Source organism: Leptinotarsa decemlineata, unplaced genomic scaffold (genome assembly GCF_025532065.1).
Source record: "Leptinotarsa decemlineata unplaced genomic scaffold, Ldec_3_MD MMD2_tig00026282_RagTag_RagTag, whole genome shotgun sequence".
In the NCBI taxonomy this organism is placed as follows: domain Eukaryota; kingdom Metazoa; phylum Arthropoda; class Insecta; order Coleoptera; family Chrysomelidae; genus Leptinotarsa; species Leptinotarsa decemlineata.
In genome coordinates this window covers 16,590,080-16,610,984 of record NW_027412668.1, presented here as the reverse complement: position 1 = coordinate 16,610,984, position 20,905 = coordinate 16,590,080, and the positions used below count along the sequence as shown (strand labels likewise).

General features: G+C 35.5%; 2 protein-coding genes across 6 annotated transcripts in view; one reads left to right on the top strand and one right to left on the bottom strand.

Moving 5' to 3' along the window:
* Positions 1-665: 665 nt before the first annotated feature.
* RnpS1 (RNA-binding protein S1) lies at positions 666-10,093 on the top strand. Of its 4 annotated transcripts, none has more exons than XM_074179909.1 (5): positions 666-771; positions 8,282-8,398; positions 8,454-8,588; positions 8,701-8,895; positions 9,504-10,093. In XM_074179909.1, exons 1-5 carry the CDS (start codon positions 701-703, stop codon positions 10,000-10,002), a joined length of 1,017 nt encoding a protein of 338 aa, XP_074036010.1. In that variant the 5' UTR covers positions 666-700; the 3' UTR covers positions 10,003-10,093. The 4 variants fall into 4 exon arrangements, with proteins under 4 accessions (XP_074036010.1, XP_074036011.1, XP_023015008.1 ...); XM_074179910.1 differs by having other exon boundaries at positions 698-809; XM_023159240.2 differs by lacking the exon at positions 666-771 and adding an exon at positions 5,406-5,548.
* The window catches only part of LOC111504601 (potassium/sodium hyperpolarization-activated cyclic nucleotide-gated channel 2), a 33,519-nt gene continuing 14,568 nt past the window's right edge, over positions 1,955-20,905 (bottom strand). For both annotated transcript variants that reach the window (XM_074179907.1, XM_074179908.1), the window contains 6 exons: positions 16,958-17,163; positions 15,254-15,463; positions 7,751-10,434; positions 4,628-4,714; positions 3,330-4,519; positions 1,955-3,123 (listed from right to left, as the gene is read on the bottom strand). In XM_074179907.1, the coding sequence (XP_074036008.1) occupies positions 10,219-10,434; positions 15,254-15,463; positions 16,958-17,163 (632 nt within the window). In that variant the 3' untranslated portion in view covers positions 1,955-3,123; positions 3,330-4,519; positions 4,628-4,714; positions 7,751-10,218. The remainder of the gene's footprint in view (positions 3,124-3,329; positions 4,520-4,627; positions 4,715-7,750; positions 10,435-15,253; positions 15,464-16,957; positions 17,164-20,905) is intronic.

Below are 20,905 nucleotides of genomic sequence, written 5' to 3'. Positions count from 1 at the left end.
GCTGTCGCACCCCTACGAACGATAACTCTCAAGACAAAACTAGTAATTGGAAACACAAATTACACAACCTATTTTTATTCTGCTGATGAAGAGAGAGGCAATTGTACCATTTCTTATTTTACTACTACCTTCCACATTTATTTCTTTGAAATCTCGAATTTTCAGAAAATAGACATTAAAAAATTTATTTTGTTATCAGTATATTTTTTTTGAAAAGGATTTTCAAGAATTTGCATTACAACACATTAGATAATTTTACAATGGTACCAATTTATATTTACTAGCACTTCTTTGAAAAAGTTGCATAACAGTAATGCAGTACATTTGGAATGAAAAAATATTTTCCAATTTTGTTCTTTCAGAATATGGGGAAAAATTATTGATTGAGATTATTGATATACTTCTTACATTATATTCTTGAAACTTCTAATTTCCTCGGTAGAAATATCACTAAGTATCAAAATGTATCTAATACCTAAAAAATAAATTATGATTCTTACAATTCTTAACATTCTTACAAAAAAATGTTTCATCAATGTAGTACTAAAAAGTGTGCTAGGGATCATTTTTGATAAAATACAAGAAAAAGTCCCTCTCAGGATTGAATTTTGACAGTCCTATACCTGGTTTTTTCATTGAACACTCTAATTGAACTATCAATAGAAAAGTAAATTCCATAGTTTTTGTATGAGGGAAGGAAATGTGGAACAGATCATCATTTCTGACTGTTATCTTTGGCACAAGTGAATCTTCTAGAGAAGTTCCAGATATGTATGTATTAAGGCCATTAATTTGTATAGAAATATGAGGTAAGCACACTCTTCTGCTCAATAGATCGAGGTTAAGACTTGAAAAAATTGTATATTTAATTTATAAGCACAGAATCTTAGGACTTTATGTTGGTTTTTTTTCAATTTGGCACAGTAATTTGTAGAAAATGGTGACCAAATAATAGAGCCATATTCTAAGCAGTAGACTATTAAGGCAAGATACATCATTCTCACTGAATTGATTGATAACAATTTGCAGTTTCGTAATATAAAGCCCAGTAGCCTTGATATTTTGACAGCAATATGCTATATAAATTGCAATTTCTCGTCAAAAATAACTCCTCCCAGCCAGGTAGGGGTACACCGTGAAGGGCGGTACTGATGTCTGAGGACTTTCATTCACAAACCACCTACTATATAGACTCATCACGGCAATGGTATTGGTCGAAGATGCTTTTGTAGTTCGTTGTTTCAACCTGTGGATCTCACAGCAACGACTTGTCAAATTATGAGCATGCGTCATGCGTAGTTGACGACAATGCTGTCAGCTGGCAACGATTTTCAGCTTCCTCTATAACTTAGAATCGGAACTAAACAAATAAGCGGGAAACTTAAACGCAATCATTGAAACTTTTCCTAGAGATCAATTACCCTAACACCAAACTGATATTTTTTGCACTCGACGCGCGTTTCGCTAACAAGGTTAGCATCTTCAGAAGAAAATTGATACAGTATCAATTGATAGATGAAGATGCTAACCTTGTTAGCGAAACACGCGTCGAGTACAAAAAATATCAGTTTGGTGTTAGGGTAATTGATCTCTAGGAGAAGTTTCAACTTTTCACCAAAGGTTCCAGTCTCATAGTTTATTAGCTCAACCGTTGTTTACTTTGAAAGTGTTACATATTCTAATTTGCTACTGAAATCAAAATAAAGTCTTTGGGATAGAAAGTTTTTGGCTTTCTACTACTCCATCTCGATACAAGAAATGTGGGAATCTTCCAAAAAAAAGGAAGGAAGCAGTCAATTTCAAAAATTAACTATATAAAGTCATTGCTATGGTTGATTCCAATAGCAAGATAGAAATAATATTCATATGTAACAGTTCATGAAACATAATTCGCATATGAAGGGTAAATAATTGTAATGTTATAAAGTTTGGCATAGTAAATAAAACAGGTTAATCAAATAAAACAATAATATAATATCAAGCACCTAAACTATTACATGTGGTGGCTTTTTCAGTTTTTTTTAATTCTATTTAAATAGATTTTATATGCCTGAATCTTAACTGAATTAGTACCAGTATAGGGTATGGATTTTCCTTGCATAATTTTATTAACACTTTTACAGAAATGGTGCAATATGGTTCTAATTGCAATTCTCAAAATGAAAACAATATCGCTTAATTTATGTTGATTTTCACATGTTAAAAATTCAAAATCAACTTGTGCATTAACAATTTGTTTGATTAAATAAACCAGTGTTCTTGAATGTGGTTGTCTATCAAAACAAAAGTGTATAATTTTATAAATATCATAAAAACATGAAACAAATGAAGGGGATGGGTAACAAAGCCTTCTAGCCCAGCCACCACCATATTCTCTAATAGAAATGAGTCTATTTGCATCAGATTCATAATTGATTGAAAACATTGTGTTTTTGCAATTTGAACATATACTTTTCCTGATTATTTTCAAAATGAAGCCAGCTACATAACTAGTGGACAACTCATTCAACTTTCCAGATAGAGTGCTACTCTGATTATATGTTATATCTGCATATTGTATAGCTTCAGTAACATTACTGACAGCGTTACGTTCACAAAACAGTCCCTTCAAAGAATTAAACAAGTTTTCACATTTGTCATCTTCACAATTGAATGAATTTCTGTAAAATGAGAGGGCTGTATTAAAAAGCACAGTTTTATAAATGCTTGTGAATTGGGAAGCTGAAGGATTGGTGTATAAGGCTCCAAAGCTTCTTAATTGACCAAACATATTTTCAAGCGGATCCTGGTTCAGCCGTCTTGTTAACAAATAATCAAAACCATTGGACTTCAGAACCTGCCAAATATTCTTCACATTTTTTATGACGAATGACCAATTCTTCAGGCTGGGAGGCCTTCTTTGATCATTTTTCTTTATTATCTGAAACTCCATTCCATCCAGCAGTAACAGGGCTTCTTCATTCCGAAAACGAAGGTGATCAGAGGTGTCACTTAAACCACACCATAATATTTTTCCCTTCTCTGGATTTTTTTCTGAACCATTCAAAGAGTCAAATAAACGATCGAAAAAAAACAGTAACTCAGATGTATGCTCCACATGGGTTCTGATTTTGTTTGCAGAATCTGCAATAAAACAACAATAAATGTAGTATACACATAAACCTATCAATGTTCAGTTTGATATGTAGGTTTCATAGTAAAAATTGTATCTGATATAAATATAATTGAGCTATGCACCAGTACTAATCAAAATATTTGAAACTGAAATAATCAGCTTTAATCCTTAACAAAAATTATGCAATGAAAAATATAGAAAAAGAGATACTCACCAATCTGTCTGGCCAACTGAAGAGTTGATGCAAACCTCTGGCTGAAAATGTGAGCTGCATTCTTCACTTTCATTTTTCTAATTTTATTCTCATAGATGTGTTCATCAGTAATATGTGGCAGAACTTTTAAACCGTCAATTGGTCCGTTATCATTTTCATAAAGCTTTCGTAGATGCTCTCATTTTGCTGTTTTCCTGACATTATTTTTTGAATAATGTAAATCCTTTTTGATAAAATTATTTCTCATTCCTTTCAACAAATGAGGAGGATCCAGAATAGGATAGACTTTGAATTCATCAATTACGAAAGAACCTTCTCGATATGTGGATATGTTACCACATCTCAAATATTTCTCTTTGGTGTCATTCATTAGACTATTGATGACACTAATATTATTCTGATCACATATTACTGTCAGAGGTTTTAGATCGATGTTTATTAATTTTCTTATTATTTCAGTTAATAACTGTTTCATTTGCAAGGTTTTTGCACCCCCTCTACTGGAAAAATGGTAAGAGATAGGAGCTTTCCATTGTTTTTTCAAACCTCTGATCATAAACATTAGGACATGATCTGCAATGTAGCTATCAAAAATATCTCCACCCATGTCTTCAAAGCCCTCTATGAAGCCAGTATATTCATTGAAATGAAGACTAGGCAAAATTGCCTTTTCATCAAACAGAACCGCTACATATTTTTCAGAGGAATTCATTTCTTTTGTCATTTCTTGAAGTGATTCAAAGATAACATCTTGGATGCCTGGTCTTCCAACTACTAGGGCAAGTAGCCTTCCTAATGTTGACTTACTTGGCAGAACGAATATTTTTGACAGAAGTGCATAACATTTGAGACTCTGTTTGTAAAGGGCCACAGAGAGTAACTTTTCGTCAAGAGTAAAACGCCTTAGTTTCTTGCACTTACTTGATTCTCGAAATTGCAATCGAATCAGTATTGCTGCCAAGGAATTCAGCTTTTCCATCTTATGCTCCAATTCATATTTATCCTTGAATGTTTCAGCTTCATGTAATCTTTTGCTAAGGTTTTTTTACTGTTCCTCATATTATTCATTGTTTTTTGCAATACTTTCACTGATGCATATAACTTTTTTTTTCTTGGTGTGATTGCCTGCTTACAAACTCCTGAATGCTTCAGGAGCTGAAATGGTAACATCAGACAACCAATAGCATTTTCTGAAAAAGAATAATGTCAATTACACCACCAATAAATTAATTGATATGAAAACTTATTCGTGAAAACGCAAGATATGGTAATGAAGAAATAACCAAACCAGTACATACCATTAGAGGAATCCGGTTCCAAAACCAATGTCAATGGCACGGTTGAAGAAGTTGACGGCTGATCTGGATTGAATAGATCAATTTCATCTGAAAATAAAATAGTAGGCAAACTTATTAAAAACTGCTTAGATGAAGGTTCAAAATAATTGTGGCAATGAAATATTCAAATTGAGATGTCAGAACTGACTGTTAATGATGAGAAGAATAATTTTACCTGAATTGTTTTATTGTTTGGACGTTCAAGAATTGAATGGAAATGTTTTTCTTACCTCTCAAAAGTAATGAAGTCTACTCGACATCGATGAATGGTATTTAGCATCGAAATGTTTATGACAAATTCTTTTAGAGTGATACACCATTACTGGGTCCATTTCATTGATATCCCTGTCATTGATAGAGTGCACCCATATTTTGAATTTTTGTAGATATTTTCCAGGATTTGGAAATTTGTGTAGCGGTGCAGATGCTGAACACTTTGAAATGCAGCATTTCCTACATGACATAGTTGAAAACGAAGTTCACTAAGAGTGATGAAAAAATATTAAATGTAAGAATGTAATAACAGCGGATAAATATGTTTATATGAGATACAAACTAACTTATCGGAGAACACTAATAAAAATAATACGTATCAAATTCCTTCCAAAGGAAAAATGTAATCAACAATCGACATAACCTATAATATCTGCAGAGACCCTTATAGGACGAAACAATGAACTACAAAAGCGACTTTGACCTTGATCATCTGCGTGAAACGTCTAGAGTAGTTTGTGCTTTCATTCCGCCAACATCTCCTTAGTCACGAAAGCCATTTGTCTCTCTGACAAAACTCAGCTACAAGGGTAAGGGAGCTGGGCTCCAACCTGATGACACTTCATTGAAGTGACAGGTGTTAGTGGATTACGATTCAGGGAGTATGAGGTATGAAATTTTCTATTCACCTTGTAAAATCTGATTTATTTTTTCCCGTTTGCACCTGAAAAATTGTGCACATGATCTATACATCTTTTTGGAGAGTTTATTTTGAAGTTGATCACTTGAGGGGTACCCAATTATCGGAATTGTGGCAAAAATGTATACCCTATTGTCTCAAAGTATCATTACAAATAAATATGTGAAAACTCCACAATGTTTAATAATTGTTTGAACATTTATTTATACAGCACATAGGTCCTAGCTCTATTAAAACATTACAAACTATATTAACTAAACTCACAAAGTTTTTTAATTCTCAAATTCAAACTCAGTATCACTAACACTAACATCGTCACTGATGCCAACATTGTTTGCAACCACTCCTTTCCTTTTCATCGGGTAACCTTCATCCAAAGTCGACTCTATTACGCAATATATATATATATATATATATATATATATATATATATATATATATATATATATATATATTACAATGTAGGTTTTCACGAATGGTAGAATATGATGTGTTGTTTTTCCGGGTGTTCATCCGTTGTGTACTATTAGATAGTCGACGTTTCGTCATCATCTCAGATGGCATTATCAAGACGAGTTACTGCTTCGCTTCGAGAGGTGTAACTGATGTCAGGTTCTTCTTGTGGTGTTTTTATATATAAAAACACATAAACATATACATAAACATATAAAAACACCACAAGAAGAACCTGACATCAGTTACACCTCTCGAAGCGAAGCAGTAACTCGTCTTGATAATGCCATCTGAGATGATGGCGAAACGTCGACTATCGAATAGTACACAACGGATGAACACCCGGAAAAACAACACATCATATATATATATAAATAGAAAGTACTTTTTGATCATTCCCATATTGATTTCAATTTAAGAGCCACCGGTAGACAGCTGTTTCAGCCTATTGGGCATCGTCATTACCGGGCAAGCGGTCCTTTATTAAGGACAAAATATGAAAAACCAAGAAATGTACTTGATAAAAATAACTGCGTAAACGCAAGCGAGAGTCTCGCTTGCATTTACGCAGTTATGTCTCGCTGCGAGACATAAGTGGCTCTTACATTGAAATTAATACGGGAATGATAAAAGGCTACTTATCTATTCATCTTTTGATTTTCATGGAATTATTTCCCAGCAGCTTGACTGCATTAACCTTTCTCGATTTCATATCATTTCTAGAAACATGTGGATTCATTTTCCGATGACATTCCAGGAAGCTTCCCAAATTTCTTCTATCGCAGTTGTCGGTTGATTGGTCAATCCACCATTACTGACACAAAAAGTGGGCAAGTTGACTTGGGTGGCACACCAATAGGTGGTTCTACTTATGCCTCGCTTGCGTTCATGCAGTTATTTTCATCAAGTACTTTTCTTGGTTTTTTAGTTAGGGTAGGGAAACCAGGCTTCAACCTGAATGAACTCAAGATGGATTACGTAGTTAGGGAAACCAACAATCAGTCGAAAGGCTAGGGGAGCGGGACTCCAAACCTGAACGAATTGAAGATGACCTTCTGAGTTAGGGAAGCTATGGATTATGCAGTAGACGACCCCTCCCGATATAGAAGGTCCCGATACTATGTTGAATGAGGCCCCTATGTCCTCCGTTAAAAGATGAACGATATTTTCATCCATCTCACCCTAGCCAGGTAGGGGTACACTGTGAAGGGCGACACTGATATCTGAGGATATTCATGTCGCCATCCCACCATCAGTCATGACCCATTTGTCTCTCTGACAAACATCAGTTGGAAGGGTAAGGGAGCCAGGCTCCAACCTGAACGAAAGCAAGGCGACTTTCCACTCACAGTTTGTCTTCAGTCGAAGACCGCCTGCCCGGTACTGATGATGCTCAACAGGCTGAAACAGCTGTCTACCAGTGGCTCTTAGATTGAAATCGATATTGGAATGATCAGAAGGATATCTATTCACCTTTCATGGAATTATTTTTCAGCAGTTTGACTGCATCAACCTCTCTCGATTATATATATTCAGGATAATTCGTGACTGGATATATTATATGAAGAACAGTATTTTGGGGTTACAGTCAGGTTGTGAAGGCTACTCAAAGAAACTTCTTTGTTTTTGTCAAGCTTTCGGTGGTGCTTACCACCTTCCTCAGGACAATTGTAATATATTTATTAACCATTTTTTTTACCAGAAATGGAACTACTCACTAACGTGAATTGAATTGAATGGTTATATACACCCATAAATTCGAATAGAGCCATAGTTCTTTGCTATAGATCAATCCACGTTTTCTTTTCGAAATATAACATTTGCCAATTTTAATCAGTTGCAATAATGTAATTTTTTTTTGGAAAAACTGAAAAATATTGTCATCGTGGTCTCTAACCTAATTTTTAGTTTTCATTTTTCGAAGAGGGTGTTCAAAGGTGGTGTAATCTTGAACATTTGTGTGTCAAACATGTAATTTGACAGTTGGCATTCTGTAATTTGGCCAATTTGTGTTGGCTTCTCTGCATCAGCTAAGCTGATGTCAAATGTCTTAGCAGAAGTTATCAAGCAATATTAAGAGGTTACAAGTTTTGGTTTAATCGGCTTTTTGAGTGTATCTTAATTTTGTTTGAAGTGTATATTGTTACGAATAAGTTTGATAAATATTTAAAGAAAATGTATGTACATTTTATCATGAAGCTCCCAAATTTATTATAATGGATGGATATTAACTGCATCAATATTTCTAGGGCCAAGCCAGATACAGATTCTGAGGTAGAAAAAAAAGATAAGAAGAAAGAAAAGGAGAAATCAAAGGAACATAAAAAACGTTCAGCATCAGGTTCCAGTAGTAGTAGCCACAGCAGGTGAGAAATGAATCTGAAAAAAGTTTATGCCATTATGTTAAAACATTTATTTCAGTTCTTCAGACAGCAGTTCGTCAAGTTCCAAATCATCTAGTAGCTCAAGCTCTGGTTCTAGCTCCCGTTCTAGTAGTTCTTCTTCAGATTCATCATCAACTAGCAGCGATCATGAGCGAAGCAGACCTAAAAGAAGGTAAATGGTAGTTAGGCTAACCTAAAAAAAAATAACAGGCTATCGAAATGGCTGGTAATTTATGTTCATCTTTGTATGTCTCAATTCAAATTATATTATATTTAATGTTTAGGTCAAGATCTACTACAAAGCCTGCAGCAAAGGGTCGAGATCACAAGGAGAAGGAGAAAGATAAAGAAAAAGATAGAAAAGAAGAAAAAGACAAAGAGAAGGTAGAACCTAAGAAAGAGGAGAAAGAAAAGGAAAAGAAAATTTCTTCCCCTGTCAAAGAAAAAGATGATAGAAACCATGCTAAAAATAAATCAAGGTAATAATCACTTTAAAAACAATAACTCTTATAAAAGCTTCAAAGTTGTCTAATGAATAGGAGCTTGTGAAATGAGTATAAAAAACTCCCTAAAGAAAGATAATTTCCACTATTGGAAACTTTGAGTCTTTCTATCTGAAATCAACACACTTCAGTTGAAAATGTAACTTCACCATTTTAGTTCATGTTACAGCTATTTCAATTTTCTAAAAGCCACCTGAAATGATTCTGAGAGCATTTACTCTATGAAGATTTAATTTTTCTTGTGTCTGAACTTGATGAAAAATTACCACTATTTTCCTTCATATGCTTCAGTCATATAATCACTACAGTTTGCTAATGTATGTTACTGACTGATTGCACATTTCTGAATCAATAAAACTCTCTTGTGGGGTATATATAAAATTCATGCATATGATTATTGACAGTTCAGTTCTTTCTACTGAATAAAACTTTATTCATTAGTATCATTTTGAGGCACCTTAAACATCATCTAATATCTGAAGATTCACTGTCACATTACTGCCTTTATTTTGATTTGTTGTTTTTTATATACTTGTTATGTAAATTAGGATATCCGTGATTTTACTTACTTGTATTAATTAAAGGTCAAGATCTCCAAGAAAACGTCGTCGTCGTTCTCCGACTCCTCGACCTACAAAGATTCACATTGGTCGTCTTACAAGAACAGTTAATAAAGATCATATTATGGAAATATTTGGCACATATGGTACCATCAAACATGTTGAGTTTCCAAAGGACCTCACTCATCCCCATTTAGGTCGAATGTTCTGTTATGTTGAATATACTACTGCAGACGAAGCAGAGAATGCAATGAAGCACATGGATGGGGGACAAATAGATGGTCAAGAAATAACTGCAGCACCTGTTCTTATTCCTAAACCAAGACCCATACCTCCAAGAAGATCATCTCCTCCAATGCATATTAGAAGACACCCTCCCCACAGGAGGACTCCTCCAAGATTTAGGAGAAGATCTCCTCCAAGGCCCATGAGAAGAAGTCCACCTAGACGAAGACCTCATTCACGAAGTCCAGCACCAAGAAGAAGGAAGCATTCTAGGTCGAGTTCTAGCAGTTCAAGATAACTTTCTTCTTAAATTTTTTTGTAATCATTGGAATAATTATATAACGATTTTATAGATTTGGATTGGCATTAATAAATGTATGTAAAGCTTTTATCTTTTATTTTATTAACAAATTCAAATAACACATTACAATTATTAAATCAAAGCCTATGTTTAATTATTATTTATAACTAATAAACACACATTTTCTTAATAACTAATTTTATATTTTTGGGATTAACTAAATTCGCTTCTATATTTCAATAATCTACTACGAGATCTGGAGATTATTTCAGCCTTCAGATCTTCATGAAGATCTAGGACAGAATAAAAATCAGATCTCTTCAGCCTAAATAACTCGCAGGGAGTAACTGCTACAATTGTTACAGTTGCAGACTCATTGAATACCAAAGCCATTTCTCCGAAGCTGTCCCCATCTTCCAAATGGTACATCTATAAAATAAATTTACTTCACATGTATTTATTATTATTATATTTGTAATTAATGTTATCAATATGGTACTTCACTGCTGAAGTTGAGCATTCTGTAAAATGAAAATTTTAAAGATGTCATTGTTAATATTAAATCAGTGTGACGTTTGCAGAGTTTGTTATTGTTTTCCATCAGTACAATGCTCGGACTGTAACAAATTGTATATCTGTCAAACCAAGAAAAAACTGATCCAAAGGAACGACGAGCACAAAAAGGCATACATAAACCCAATAACATATAAATCAAACCTCGCCATACAAAACAAATATAAATTTCCCCCACCAAGGAACATAAACTTATAAAATAAGTCAATAAAGGAAACCCTATGGACATTTGGAAAAACTTATATCCATAAATTTAAAAGCATAATTCACTTATCAAGGAACAAATACAAATCAAAACACAAGACCTAACATTTGATATATTACATGATACAATACACATTCCTAGAAACAGTGAACCTAGAGAAAATGCAACACAAATGATATTACCTGATGTATCCCAAATACAGGCAAATTTACCTGCACTAAGGCGTTCTATCCGCATAAAAGAACAAACAAGATGATATATATTGGTTGAACAAAATGTCAATTCCAAAGATTATAAAAATAATGATAATTTACAATTTGTCATCATCTGGTTTTTTTTCACCGTAGTGTGCGCTGGTCAGGCCCTAGCCCCCGAAGCCACGATACATTCGGGAGGGCGTGCCAGCATTATCAACCAGCAATGACCACCCCCCACACCGTGGGGTAAGCGATCATTGGGTTCGATAATCATGTGCCCTGAGCAAGCACAGTGAGCCAAGAATGACAGCCTACTGTATGTGTGCGGCTAAGATTTCTGCCTGAGCGCGGCAAGCCGGTATGATTTTTAGATTCGAGAGTAGAGAGGGCATCATTTCACCAAGGACTCCAATAATCAGAACAACCACCTTGACAGAGTGATCTGGATAGAGTCTGCGGAGTTCGGAGAGAAAATCTCGATATTTTATCCGTTTTCCACTTCTTTTTTGACAATATTTGTCTCGCCAGGAACTGAAACTCCACGACAAAAATCGTTTTGCTCTGGTGGTCGAGAAGGACTACATCAGGCTTATTAGCTTGTGTGAGCCTGAGGGTGGGGAACGAATAGTTCCAATAAATTCGACACTTCTCGTTCCCCACAACGGATTCAATATCCCCCGGAGCGTAGGGCAACACCGGTGTTTCGTCAATACCGTAAGAGTGCCGTAGATGGTAATATAGCACTCTTAGGGCAGCGTTATATCGATGGATATAGGTCGAGACCGCATATGCTGGACATTCTGGTAGCAAGTGCATTAGGGTCTCAGGCGCCTCGCGGCAGGCTCTGCACCTTGTGTCAGGAACCTCTATACCAATCACGCGATTACCGAAGACTAAGGTGTTGAAGACACCATCCTGCAAGCCATGATAAATCCCTCAGTTTCCGACTTCAGCCCACTCGACCTGAGAAAAGCGAACGTCAGGCGCTTTGATAAGCCAAGGTCTCCAATGTTATTGAAGAAGACCCCATGCATTATCCTTGTGTTTCCGCAGAAGTAAGGTGATCCCTGAGGCTTTTATCTGAGCTTTTTGTTGAAAGGGTTCCAACTTGGTGACAGAGTTGTGGTCACCTCGTTCAGTGTCGAAAACTATACCGAGTTCATGCAGGACCGGACCATGCAGAGAAGGGGATCCGAACTCCTGACGACTTTACAGGCTGTATCCAGTACATAACTGGCATTCAGTTATTCTTGAGGTGTTTTTATATTTCACTTGCGTAAACTATAGCGAGGTACTTCTTGGTTTGTTGATGGAATGTTAATTACATCAGCTAAAAATGAAACATATCTGTTACGCGCCAACTAAGATGAGATTATGATGCGCATTCAAAACCAAATTGTATCCGCCCCAGAAAATAGCTATTGGTCACATAAACTGATGTCAATAGTACATTGGCGAAATTTGACTTAAGTGGGCTGAGTTTTTTAACACAGAAACGATTTTACGTTTCTGCGCTGACTCATCTTAGTTGGCGCGTACTAGAACTCATTATTGATTGTTCATTATTCCTGATTAGTGTTTTCCAAATTTTTGTATCATTAAATGAATCACCTCTCACCTGAATTCACCCGTTTTTCGATCTCTATTGCTTCTCTAATTTGCCGGATTTTGCATCTGGGCTGTCTGTTTCGTGGAAGCGAAATTGATCTTATGTCCCGTCCTGTCTGTAGATGGTTTTGAAATTAAACAGATGATGTTTGCTCTGTTTTCAAAGTCTGTGTGCTCCTGGGCCCTAGCAGATATCGTTCTGTTAGTTTGGCCGATAGGACAACAGAACTGGAAGGGACCTAGGAGGCAATGCGACAAAACGGATAAGAACCCTAGACAATTGAAAGAGCCATCAATTAACAAAGACACACCGTAAAAACTAGACTAAACAAGACCCGCATCACAAGAAAGGGAGACCGAAATGTTGCCTTTTGTAAAAGATATTAGCAACAAAATCGGGAGAATACTGAGGAGACGAAATATCCGAACTGTATATGAACCACATTGAACTGTATCACGACTACTACTCAGATCACAAAACAGAATATCACTTGGAAATCACCAGGTCTACAGTATTGCATGCGGTGACTGCAATCAATAATATATTGGCTAAACCAACAGGATACCTGCTACGGCCCAGGAGCACAAAAATTCTTTGAAAACAAAGCAAACATCATCTGCCCTTTTTCACCACCACCTATAGACAGGACACGAGATCATTTTCGATTCCACAAAACAGATAGCCCAGATACAAAGCCAAGAATCCGGTAAATTAGAGAAGACATCGAGATAGAAAACATGCGTTAATTAATATGAGTGATGAGTCATTCAATATTCCGACAGTTTGGAAAACAATCAAGTAGGGATAATAACCGTAAACAACCATTAACAATAATGTCAGTGTTTGTTTGATACTGAGTGTTTGGGATGTTAATTACAATTAACGTCCCTAACTCTCTGGTACCGGGTGCAAATTAGGAAATACCTCGCTATAATTGACGCTAGCAACCAGATATAAGATTACCTCAAGAATCAGTGAATGCCAGTTGCACCTCATAAAGAAGGAATAATAACCAGCAGTAACTATATGTAGTTCGGATAGTTCTCATCTTTCATTTCCTTTTTTTAATATTATTGTGTCTATTTTAAAACTTTTTAGAAAAACTCCACAATACAGAGACATATTAATTAATTTGAAAGGGTTATATTTTTAGGAGTGATTAATTTTTTGGGAAAGTAGTAGAAAGCCAAAAACTTTCTTTCCCAAAAAATTAATCACTCCTAAAAATATAACCCTTTCAAATCAAATAAGATTCCTCATGGCTGGGATTAAATCAAATAGGTGAATAAATGTCATTACGATGTCATCGATGACATAAGCAGATCAAGCTTATTCCGTGACATTCAAAATCGTAATTCATGAATGAAGTGTGTGTATTTTCTATAATGTTATCCAATTTGGTACTGAAGAGCCTTAAGGCGAAACACGTGTATACCAGTTAGGGTGACAGTGTTCCATGTGAGTACAATTTATTACCATTCATTCAAAGTAGAACTCATGTGAATGATATCTGATTCTTATTCCTCCACAAATGTTCGATATACAAACTGAATAGAAAAAGTATCTTCTGTATAATTCAGTGTTCATATAGAAGTATTTGTTTCGAAAGATTTTTTTTCTTTCGTGTAATTCAATGTTTATATGAAAGTAGCTGTTTCAGGAGGACTTTCTTTCAGTTTGTGTCTGAAAGTTATTTCTTTGCATGATCTACACATCCATGTATAGAGTTACTTATTTTCAAATTGATTAATCCTTCCTTTCTTTGGAAGATTCTCTCATCCATTTTTTTGTATCAGATGGAGTAGTAGAAAGCCAAAAACTTTCCCAAAAAACATATTAATTAGTTCCAGTATTGAGAACTTGAAGTAATTGATACATTTTTTAATAAATTTATGCTGATATCATCATGTCCAAAGGAATATATACCACGCTGTTTCACAATCCTTGACGAATATTGATGGTAAGTCACTTTTTGTGGAATAAATCAAAGTTTGTCGAACATTGGATTTACGCAGTAACTTATCGGGGTGAACTTGAAAGTCTACCCTTTTTACATCTGTATAAAATTCTCCATTGAATTTTAAATTTTTTCATATTTATTGGGATATCGTTGAAGTAGCTATTCAAGTTATTACTCATACTGATATAACATCTAATATAGAGTATCCAATTCAATGTGATTCTTCGTTTCTGTCAGTTTTTATTTTTTTACAATGTTTTGGTTGAGAGTGTTAAACGAAACAAAGTAATTTTTTTGAGCAGTAATGGATGCATAAAAACTACTTAATGAATCATTTAAAAAAATTAGTCAAAGCCCAGACCAACAGGGTAATCAAAGAAAATTCTAGTCTTGAAAGGACTCATTTCTTCAGCAATTTGAATTCTGATAAGGAATACTGCATACGGATTTTTTGCCAGATTAGACATATTACATTCTTACATATTCAAATAATGCAAGAGATAATGCCAGATGCATGAGTGCTGTCTATCACGTTCTAAGAATGTACTGAAGCAATGATGAATAATTTTGAAAGGAAAGGCAGTCAGCACAATGACTCATGGAGAAGTGACTTCAAAAAACCCGTAGACATAACAATATTTATCTAATACTCTTACACCTTACCAAAGTTCATGTAAACATTTAATCGGATATAATTTCATTACCTCCTGTCCCATTGCAGTAAATACAGCTACTGTTCCATAATTTATAAAGAACATAGTTTGACTTCGTTTTCCAGCCGTCACTATAACATCGTCAGGTAGGTAAATCACAGACTTCAGATGGGATACGATTTGTAAAAGGACCTGTTCTGGAAGGCTGCTGAAGAGTTTTGATTTATTAATGTGTTTCTTCGTTACATGTTCTAGAATTTCCTGAAAATTAACCAAACAATTCAGTTACATAGTTTTTGAATTTGGATTCTTTTAAACTCCCTTGATGTTTTTATTATTACACGCATTATATTAGTTTCACCTGTATGTATGTATGTTTGTTTGTTTGTAACTCTCAAGCTCGGGATCTGTATTTGACAGAATTATCGACATTATTGCTTGATCTATTCGCGGGCAGATGGCGCTGTACGTCACCTCCTTGATATAATTCGAACTCACTTACATGTATTTCTTCATTTGAAAAAAGTATTTTTTTTTTATTAACACGCGCGCCTGCTGCCTTATTTGTAACCCTCCTTTGCGCGCCTGCTGCCTTGGGCTTGGTAGCTGATTTTCAGGCTCCCTCTCCGGAATCGGAAAATATCAATGGTCATTTTTCTAAACAATATGTGGCTGATTGTTTCCAAAGTTTAGATAAAAAAAATGAAATATAGTTTGAAAAACTAAAAACATGCTTTTAAAGAACATCGAACTGAAAAGTTAATTTTTTTTAAATAAGCTTTAAACAATAACGAACGAAAAATACTAGTATTATTGTGAAAAAAGCGTGGGCGCTTTGTGCCATATTTTTTGTATATCAAGCGCCCGTTGCTTTTTTCACAATAATACTAGTATTTTTCGTTCGTTATTGTTTTAAGCTTATTTAAAAAAATATTTTTAACTTTTCAGTTCGATGTTCTTTATAAGCGTGTTTTTTAATTTTTTAAACTATATTTATTTTATTTAGGAAAATGACACATTTTTAAAATCACTGCTGAAGATAAATGAATTTGATTATTAACATACTCACAAAAGAGTGAGCGGAGAGAGTCTCTAACGATTTTTCGTTTTTCAGAAATTTCAGCATGAGAAACTCGGAAAATAATAATGAGCATGACTGAGTTCCATGTAAGTGAAATTATTACGTTTCATTAAGTATATTGTGTAGAAATCCTGGGGATGATATCTTATTTAATTCCATATTGAATGTTTCTAATATAAACTGAGTAGAGAAAAGAGTTTTCTGTATAATTCAGTGTTCATATAAAAGTATTGTAACGAATCTGAAGCCGGCCCTGACCGATATCTCAGCCAGCAAACACATGACTCACCGCGAAAAGTATAGATGAGTACCGAAACCCCTAGAGGAACCTAGAGCGATCGTTAACAATATAAAAGGACGGCTTCCCGTTCAGAGAGGGAGTCTGTATTCAGAAAGCGAATCGAGCGGTTAACAAAGGATTCGAACAGTGAAGATAAATCAAGCGTTAGTGTTGTATATAAATTAGTTGTGATAGTGAAATATTGTTAAAAATGAATTTATTTAAGACAGTTAATTCTTTACAGTATTTGTTTCGAAATCCTCATTCTCTCTATTGATACATGTTGTGAAATATTTTTTCTATAGTCTGCATAACGGTAGACAATTATCTACCTATTACTCTTTTCAAAAAGCAGTTGAACATATATATGATTTTTATAATAATTATTACTTACCTGTCTCAGAAGTTCCGATATCATGGAATTGATCTGGGGTTCGCTGAAAAATTCATTCTGAAATTTAAACTGGAAGTACGTGAAAATTCTCTCTCTGAGATTTGAGGGTAATCCCTTGTATTTCATATATTCCTTGAACTGTCGAAGTAAATTCTCGTTTGTATCTCTGGCTCTTGCAAATTTGTTAAAAACTTGTAAAATTTGAGCTGAAATTTTCATACAATTGAATATAAGAAAAATGTAGACTTCGAACAGTAAATTCTTATAATATTTTATATTGTAACATACAGAGGAAACTCCTCATTTCAGAAAGTATACCTACATATCTTATTCCTATTTTAAATTTGGCATGGCATTTCTAATGAAATTTATATTTGGAGTGGTACATTAAAAAACACAAAAATATTCAACTTCTGTAAAAAGTTACTAAGAAATCTTCAAAACTTTGATTAGTTGTTTTCTGTGAAAAAAATCATTGCAATCCTACTTCTCAGCAAAGCAACACTTCTGGTAGTGAGTTGCGTCATTTCTTCGAAAAACCTGTATCCCAAGACAAAAGGAAATGAATTAGTACTCATACTGCAATAAGGGAAAATTATAGTGAATAAATACTGATTTGTCTGCTTCAAGAGGTAGCAAGCGGATTCGTTTGTGATTGTAAATAAGGTCAGATTCAGAAAAAAGGCTTTCGCTGCACACACTGCTGCAAGGTGCTGGAAGATAGATTTTGGTGAACTTTGGGTAGAGTTTAGCATTAGCGGCCCACCAAAAATGAGGGTCACAATTGCCATCAATTCGCACCGATTTGAGATAAAAATTAAGGTCATATGCTATCGCGTTTCTGTCTTCACGTTGACGTTGGCTAGTAATATTTTCATTTGCTACCTCATCAAAGCAATCCCGAAACGTTTTATGAGCTTTGCGAGATAAAGCTGACTCTGTCTCTTCTCCCCCAAGCACCCCCAATTAGTTTTGAATCTCGGGTTTAGGTAAGTTGCAATCAACTAGTTTGAGTCTTGACTTATGGAGTTAACACGAGCTTCTAATTCAGCTTTCAATAAGACCCGAATATATGATAAATCAACGAAAAGATCCGAATTGGACCTCGCCCTCCCTTTTGAAGGGTTCGCGCGCTGCCTAACGCAAACGTGCTTCTTGAGATGCACTAAATGGCAACGGGTTTATTAGCGCAGTGGTAATGCGCCCGACTCACGACTGGCAGATGGTGAGTTTGATCCCAACCTCGACCAGAAATTTTTCTCGAGGGTGTTTATCTAGTTGAAGTTGCGAATAGTCATGATGTTCTCTAGGTGGCTCGGAGTGTTATTAACATTGCCTACCCAGGACACGAGGCGAATGACCAATGTAGTCGATGCCGATGACACCAAGAAAAAAAGTAAATGGCAACGTTTCGCCGGATATTCGGCAGCCAAATATTCGACTATCTGGTTGCAAGGTTGTAAGTATACGATTTCCAGTATGGAGACCCATGTTACTCCTGCGGCCTATGATTGGGTATAGGTTTTGTCGGGCGGCTCTCGCCAGCCTTAGTCTCTGCCGTATGTGGGACCTGAACGTCAGTCTCCTGTCGAGGGTGACTCCCAGGTATCTTGCTTCGATACTTGAGTTGTCGATGCACTCTGACTATGACGATCCGGAACTGGCTGGATGCGACTGCCGGTTGGATTGGTCGGTTTGGATTTCTCTACTAGTCTGGGATCCCGCTGCACAATCACTACGTCCATAGCGTTGTTAACCAAACAGTTATAGGAGAATACATTAATGACAGGTTGCCAGTGAAAAAGTGGCCGCAAATATTTTCAATTAAAAAAAGCGTGTGTGCTTCGAACCACACCACTGAAGTGAAACCTTCAGTTCCATCTATATGTATGTATGTACCTACAATGGCTATATCTGGGCAACCAAATGAAGTATAAGAAGTCTGAAAACAATTTTCATGATAATTGAGTAAATATAGAATTTAATAAATTTCCAGCTAGGTCAGCTGTACCTCAAGGATCGAATCTAGGTCCACTTGTGTTCATAATTTTCATCAATAATTTACAGTCAACTCTGAAATATATAGATTGCCTTCTTTTTGCTGATGATTTGAAATCCAAACAGTCCGGGACTGTGCATATCAGCAAAAGGATATAAATAACATTTCAGATTGGAGTTTGAAGAATAACTGTAAGATTTTTTTTGTATTCAGTAATACATATTATGAAATTATGAAACGACAACAAAAATTAATTCCAGTGGCGCATTTGCTTTTTCCGCTGCAGGAAAACCCGGAAAAACCTACACCACATGATCTGAAGATCTTGATCTGCCCATGAAGATTATAATAGTGGTCTGCTAGATCGAAGTGTTCATCTATTCCGAACCTTCGTAAGAGTTTGGAGCTTACGTCAGAGGTTAAGTCATGTTTTGAGATCATCAGTGTTATTATTAGATTGACTGGTGCATTAGCTATACTTGTTGTCTTATAATAGTCAGTTAGTTTGGCGCATATTCGGCAATACGGTTGACCATCACCTTTTAGAAGTTATATTTTCAGATGATTCAACAAAAAGCTTTGCACGGACTGGCTATCAGTCATATTAGGAAACCCTAGTTGAAGTTCTAGAAAGTTACATACGTTTTTGCTACCTCTTGAACATGTACTACAAAGTAAACTAGTGAGGATTTCTCCAGGAAAAGATCTACAAACACAAGACGAGATAGACTGTACGAAATCATTCAATCCTGAGCGGTCAGAAGTATTGATTCTACTATTTTCCTGCTCACGAAGAGTATTCAACAAGAACCCCAAGAATTCGGAACAATCCTCTTGTTGTCTTAATAAGTATCTAGTGGACTTCAAAGACTCTAGGAAATCGGTTTGTTGGAAAGATGATACATTCTTACGAAACTGCAGCTGCATGAACAGGTGTTAGAGTTTGGTGAATTCTCGTTCTCGTTAATTGTTTTAACCTCTTTCTTGAAATTTTTCATTATGAACAACACTTGTAAAATGCTTTTCATGTAGCGTGTGTTTCCTAAATTATCCAATTCAATTTTCTCCGCAAAGTTTTCGGGACAACTGTCTACTGATTAGTAAGGAAGAACATATTTCACAGAATCTGCATCAGAACCATTTCTCAAGCTGCAATCGATCCTTCCAAGTGATGAAGGGTTTCGTAGAGGGACCGATTCGGCTCTTGCTCCATGAAGTATTTTAGCAGCTTGACTTTTTTAAATAAAAATATTGGCGGCCACTTTTTGACTCGCCGAGTAGTGGGCATTATGGTAATATCTGTGGGTGATATTTTGCGGGCCAGGACAAGTGGATCCAGGGCTGGTCGGTCTGAAACGCGACAGGTTTTAAATTCACCGACGAGTCCATCAACCCACCAAAATCGATTTTCATTGTTTGATCATCCATCACGTTCTTAAATCTGTGGTTTTTTCCATCGGTGCAACACATCAATCAATCGAGATTGATTGGTGTGTACCTGAACTATTAGGATTTCTTTCAAACTTAGAAATTACTTGTCCAACTATGCATTTATTTGATTGATATTCACCATCTATCGACATATCCACATTTTATAAACAATTTTTGATTACGTTACCAGTTGTCAATTGGGTGAAATTTTACCAAGCGTTTTTTATTCATTGCTAAAATCCCATCCATTGAACTCAATCTATCAACGACATCACTGACGGATTGCTGTTGAATTTGAGGAACTGTTCCATCCTTTCAAACAGGAGCATTTTAACCCTTTCGTGGGCAGTATTGGTTGTCTCATATTGATGGGTATACATGAATTACCCAGGCTTCAGAATTATTGGAGTAGTGATCCACTTCTGGGATATAAAGGGGTATCAGACGTATTCAGCTCGAAACGATTCAAAAAAATTACCGAAGCACTTCACTGAAATGATAATACTCAATGTCCTTCA

Excerpts from the sequence above, each read along its gene's own strand:
- RnpS1 (XM_074179909.1), top strand. The coding sequence starts at position 701 with ATGTGGAACAGATCATCATTTCTGACTGTTATCTTTGGCACAAGTGAA. Across the intron at positions 772-8,281 it reads TCTAGAGAAGTTCCAGATAT|GGCCAAGCCAGATACAGATT; the intron begins GTATGTATTAAG and ends CAATATTTCTAG. Across the intron at positions 8,896-9,503 it reads CATGCTAAAAATAAATCAAG|GTCAAGATCTCCAAGAAAAC; the intron begins GTAATAATCACT and ends TATTAATTAAAG.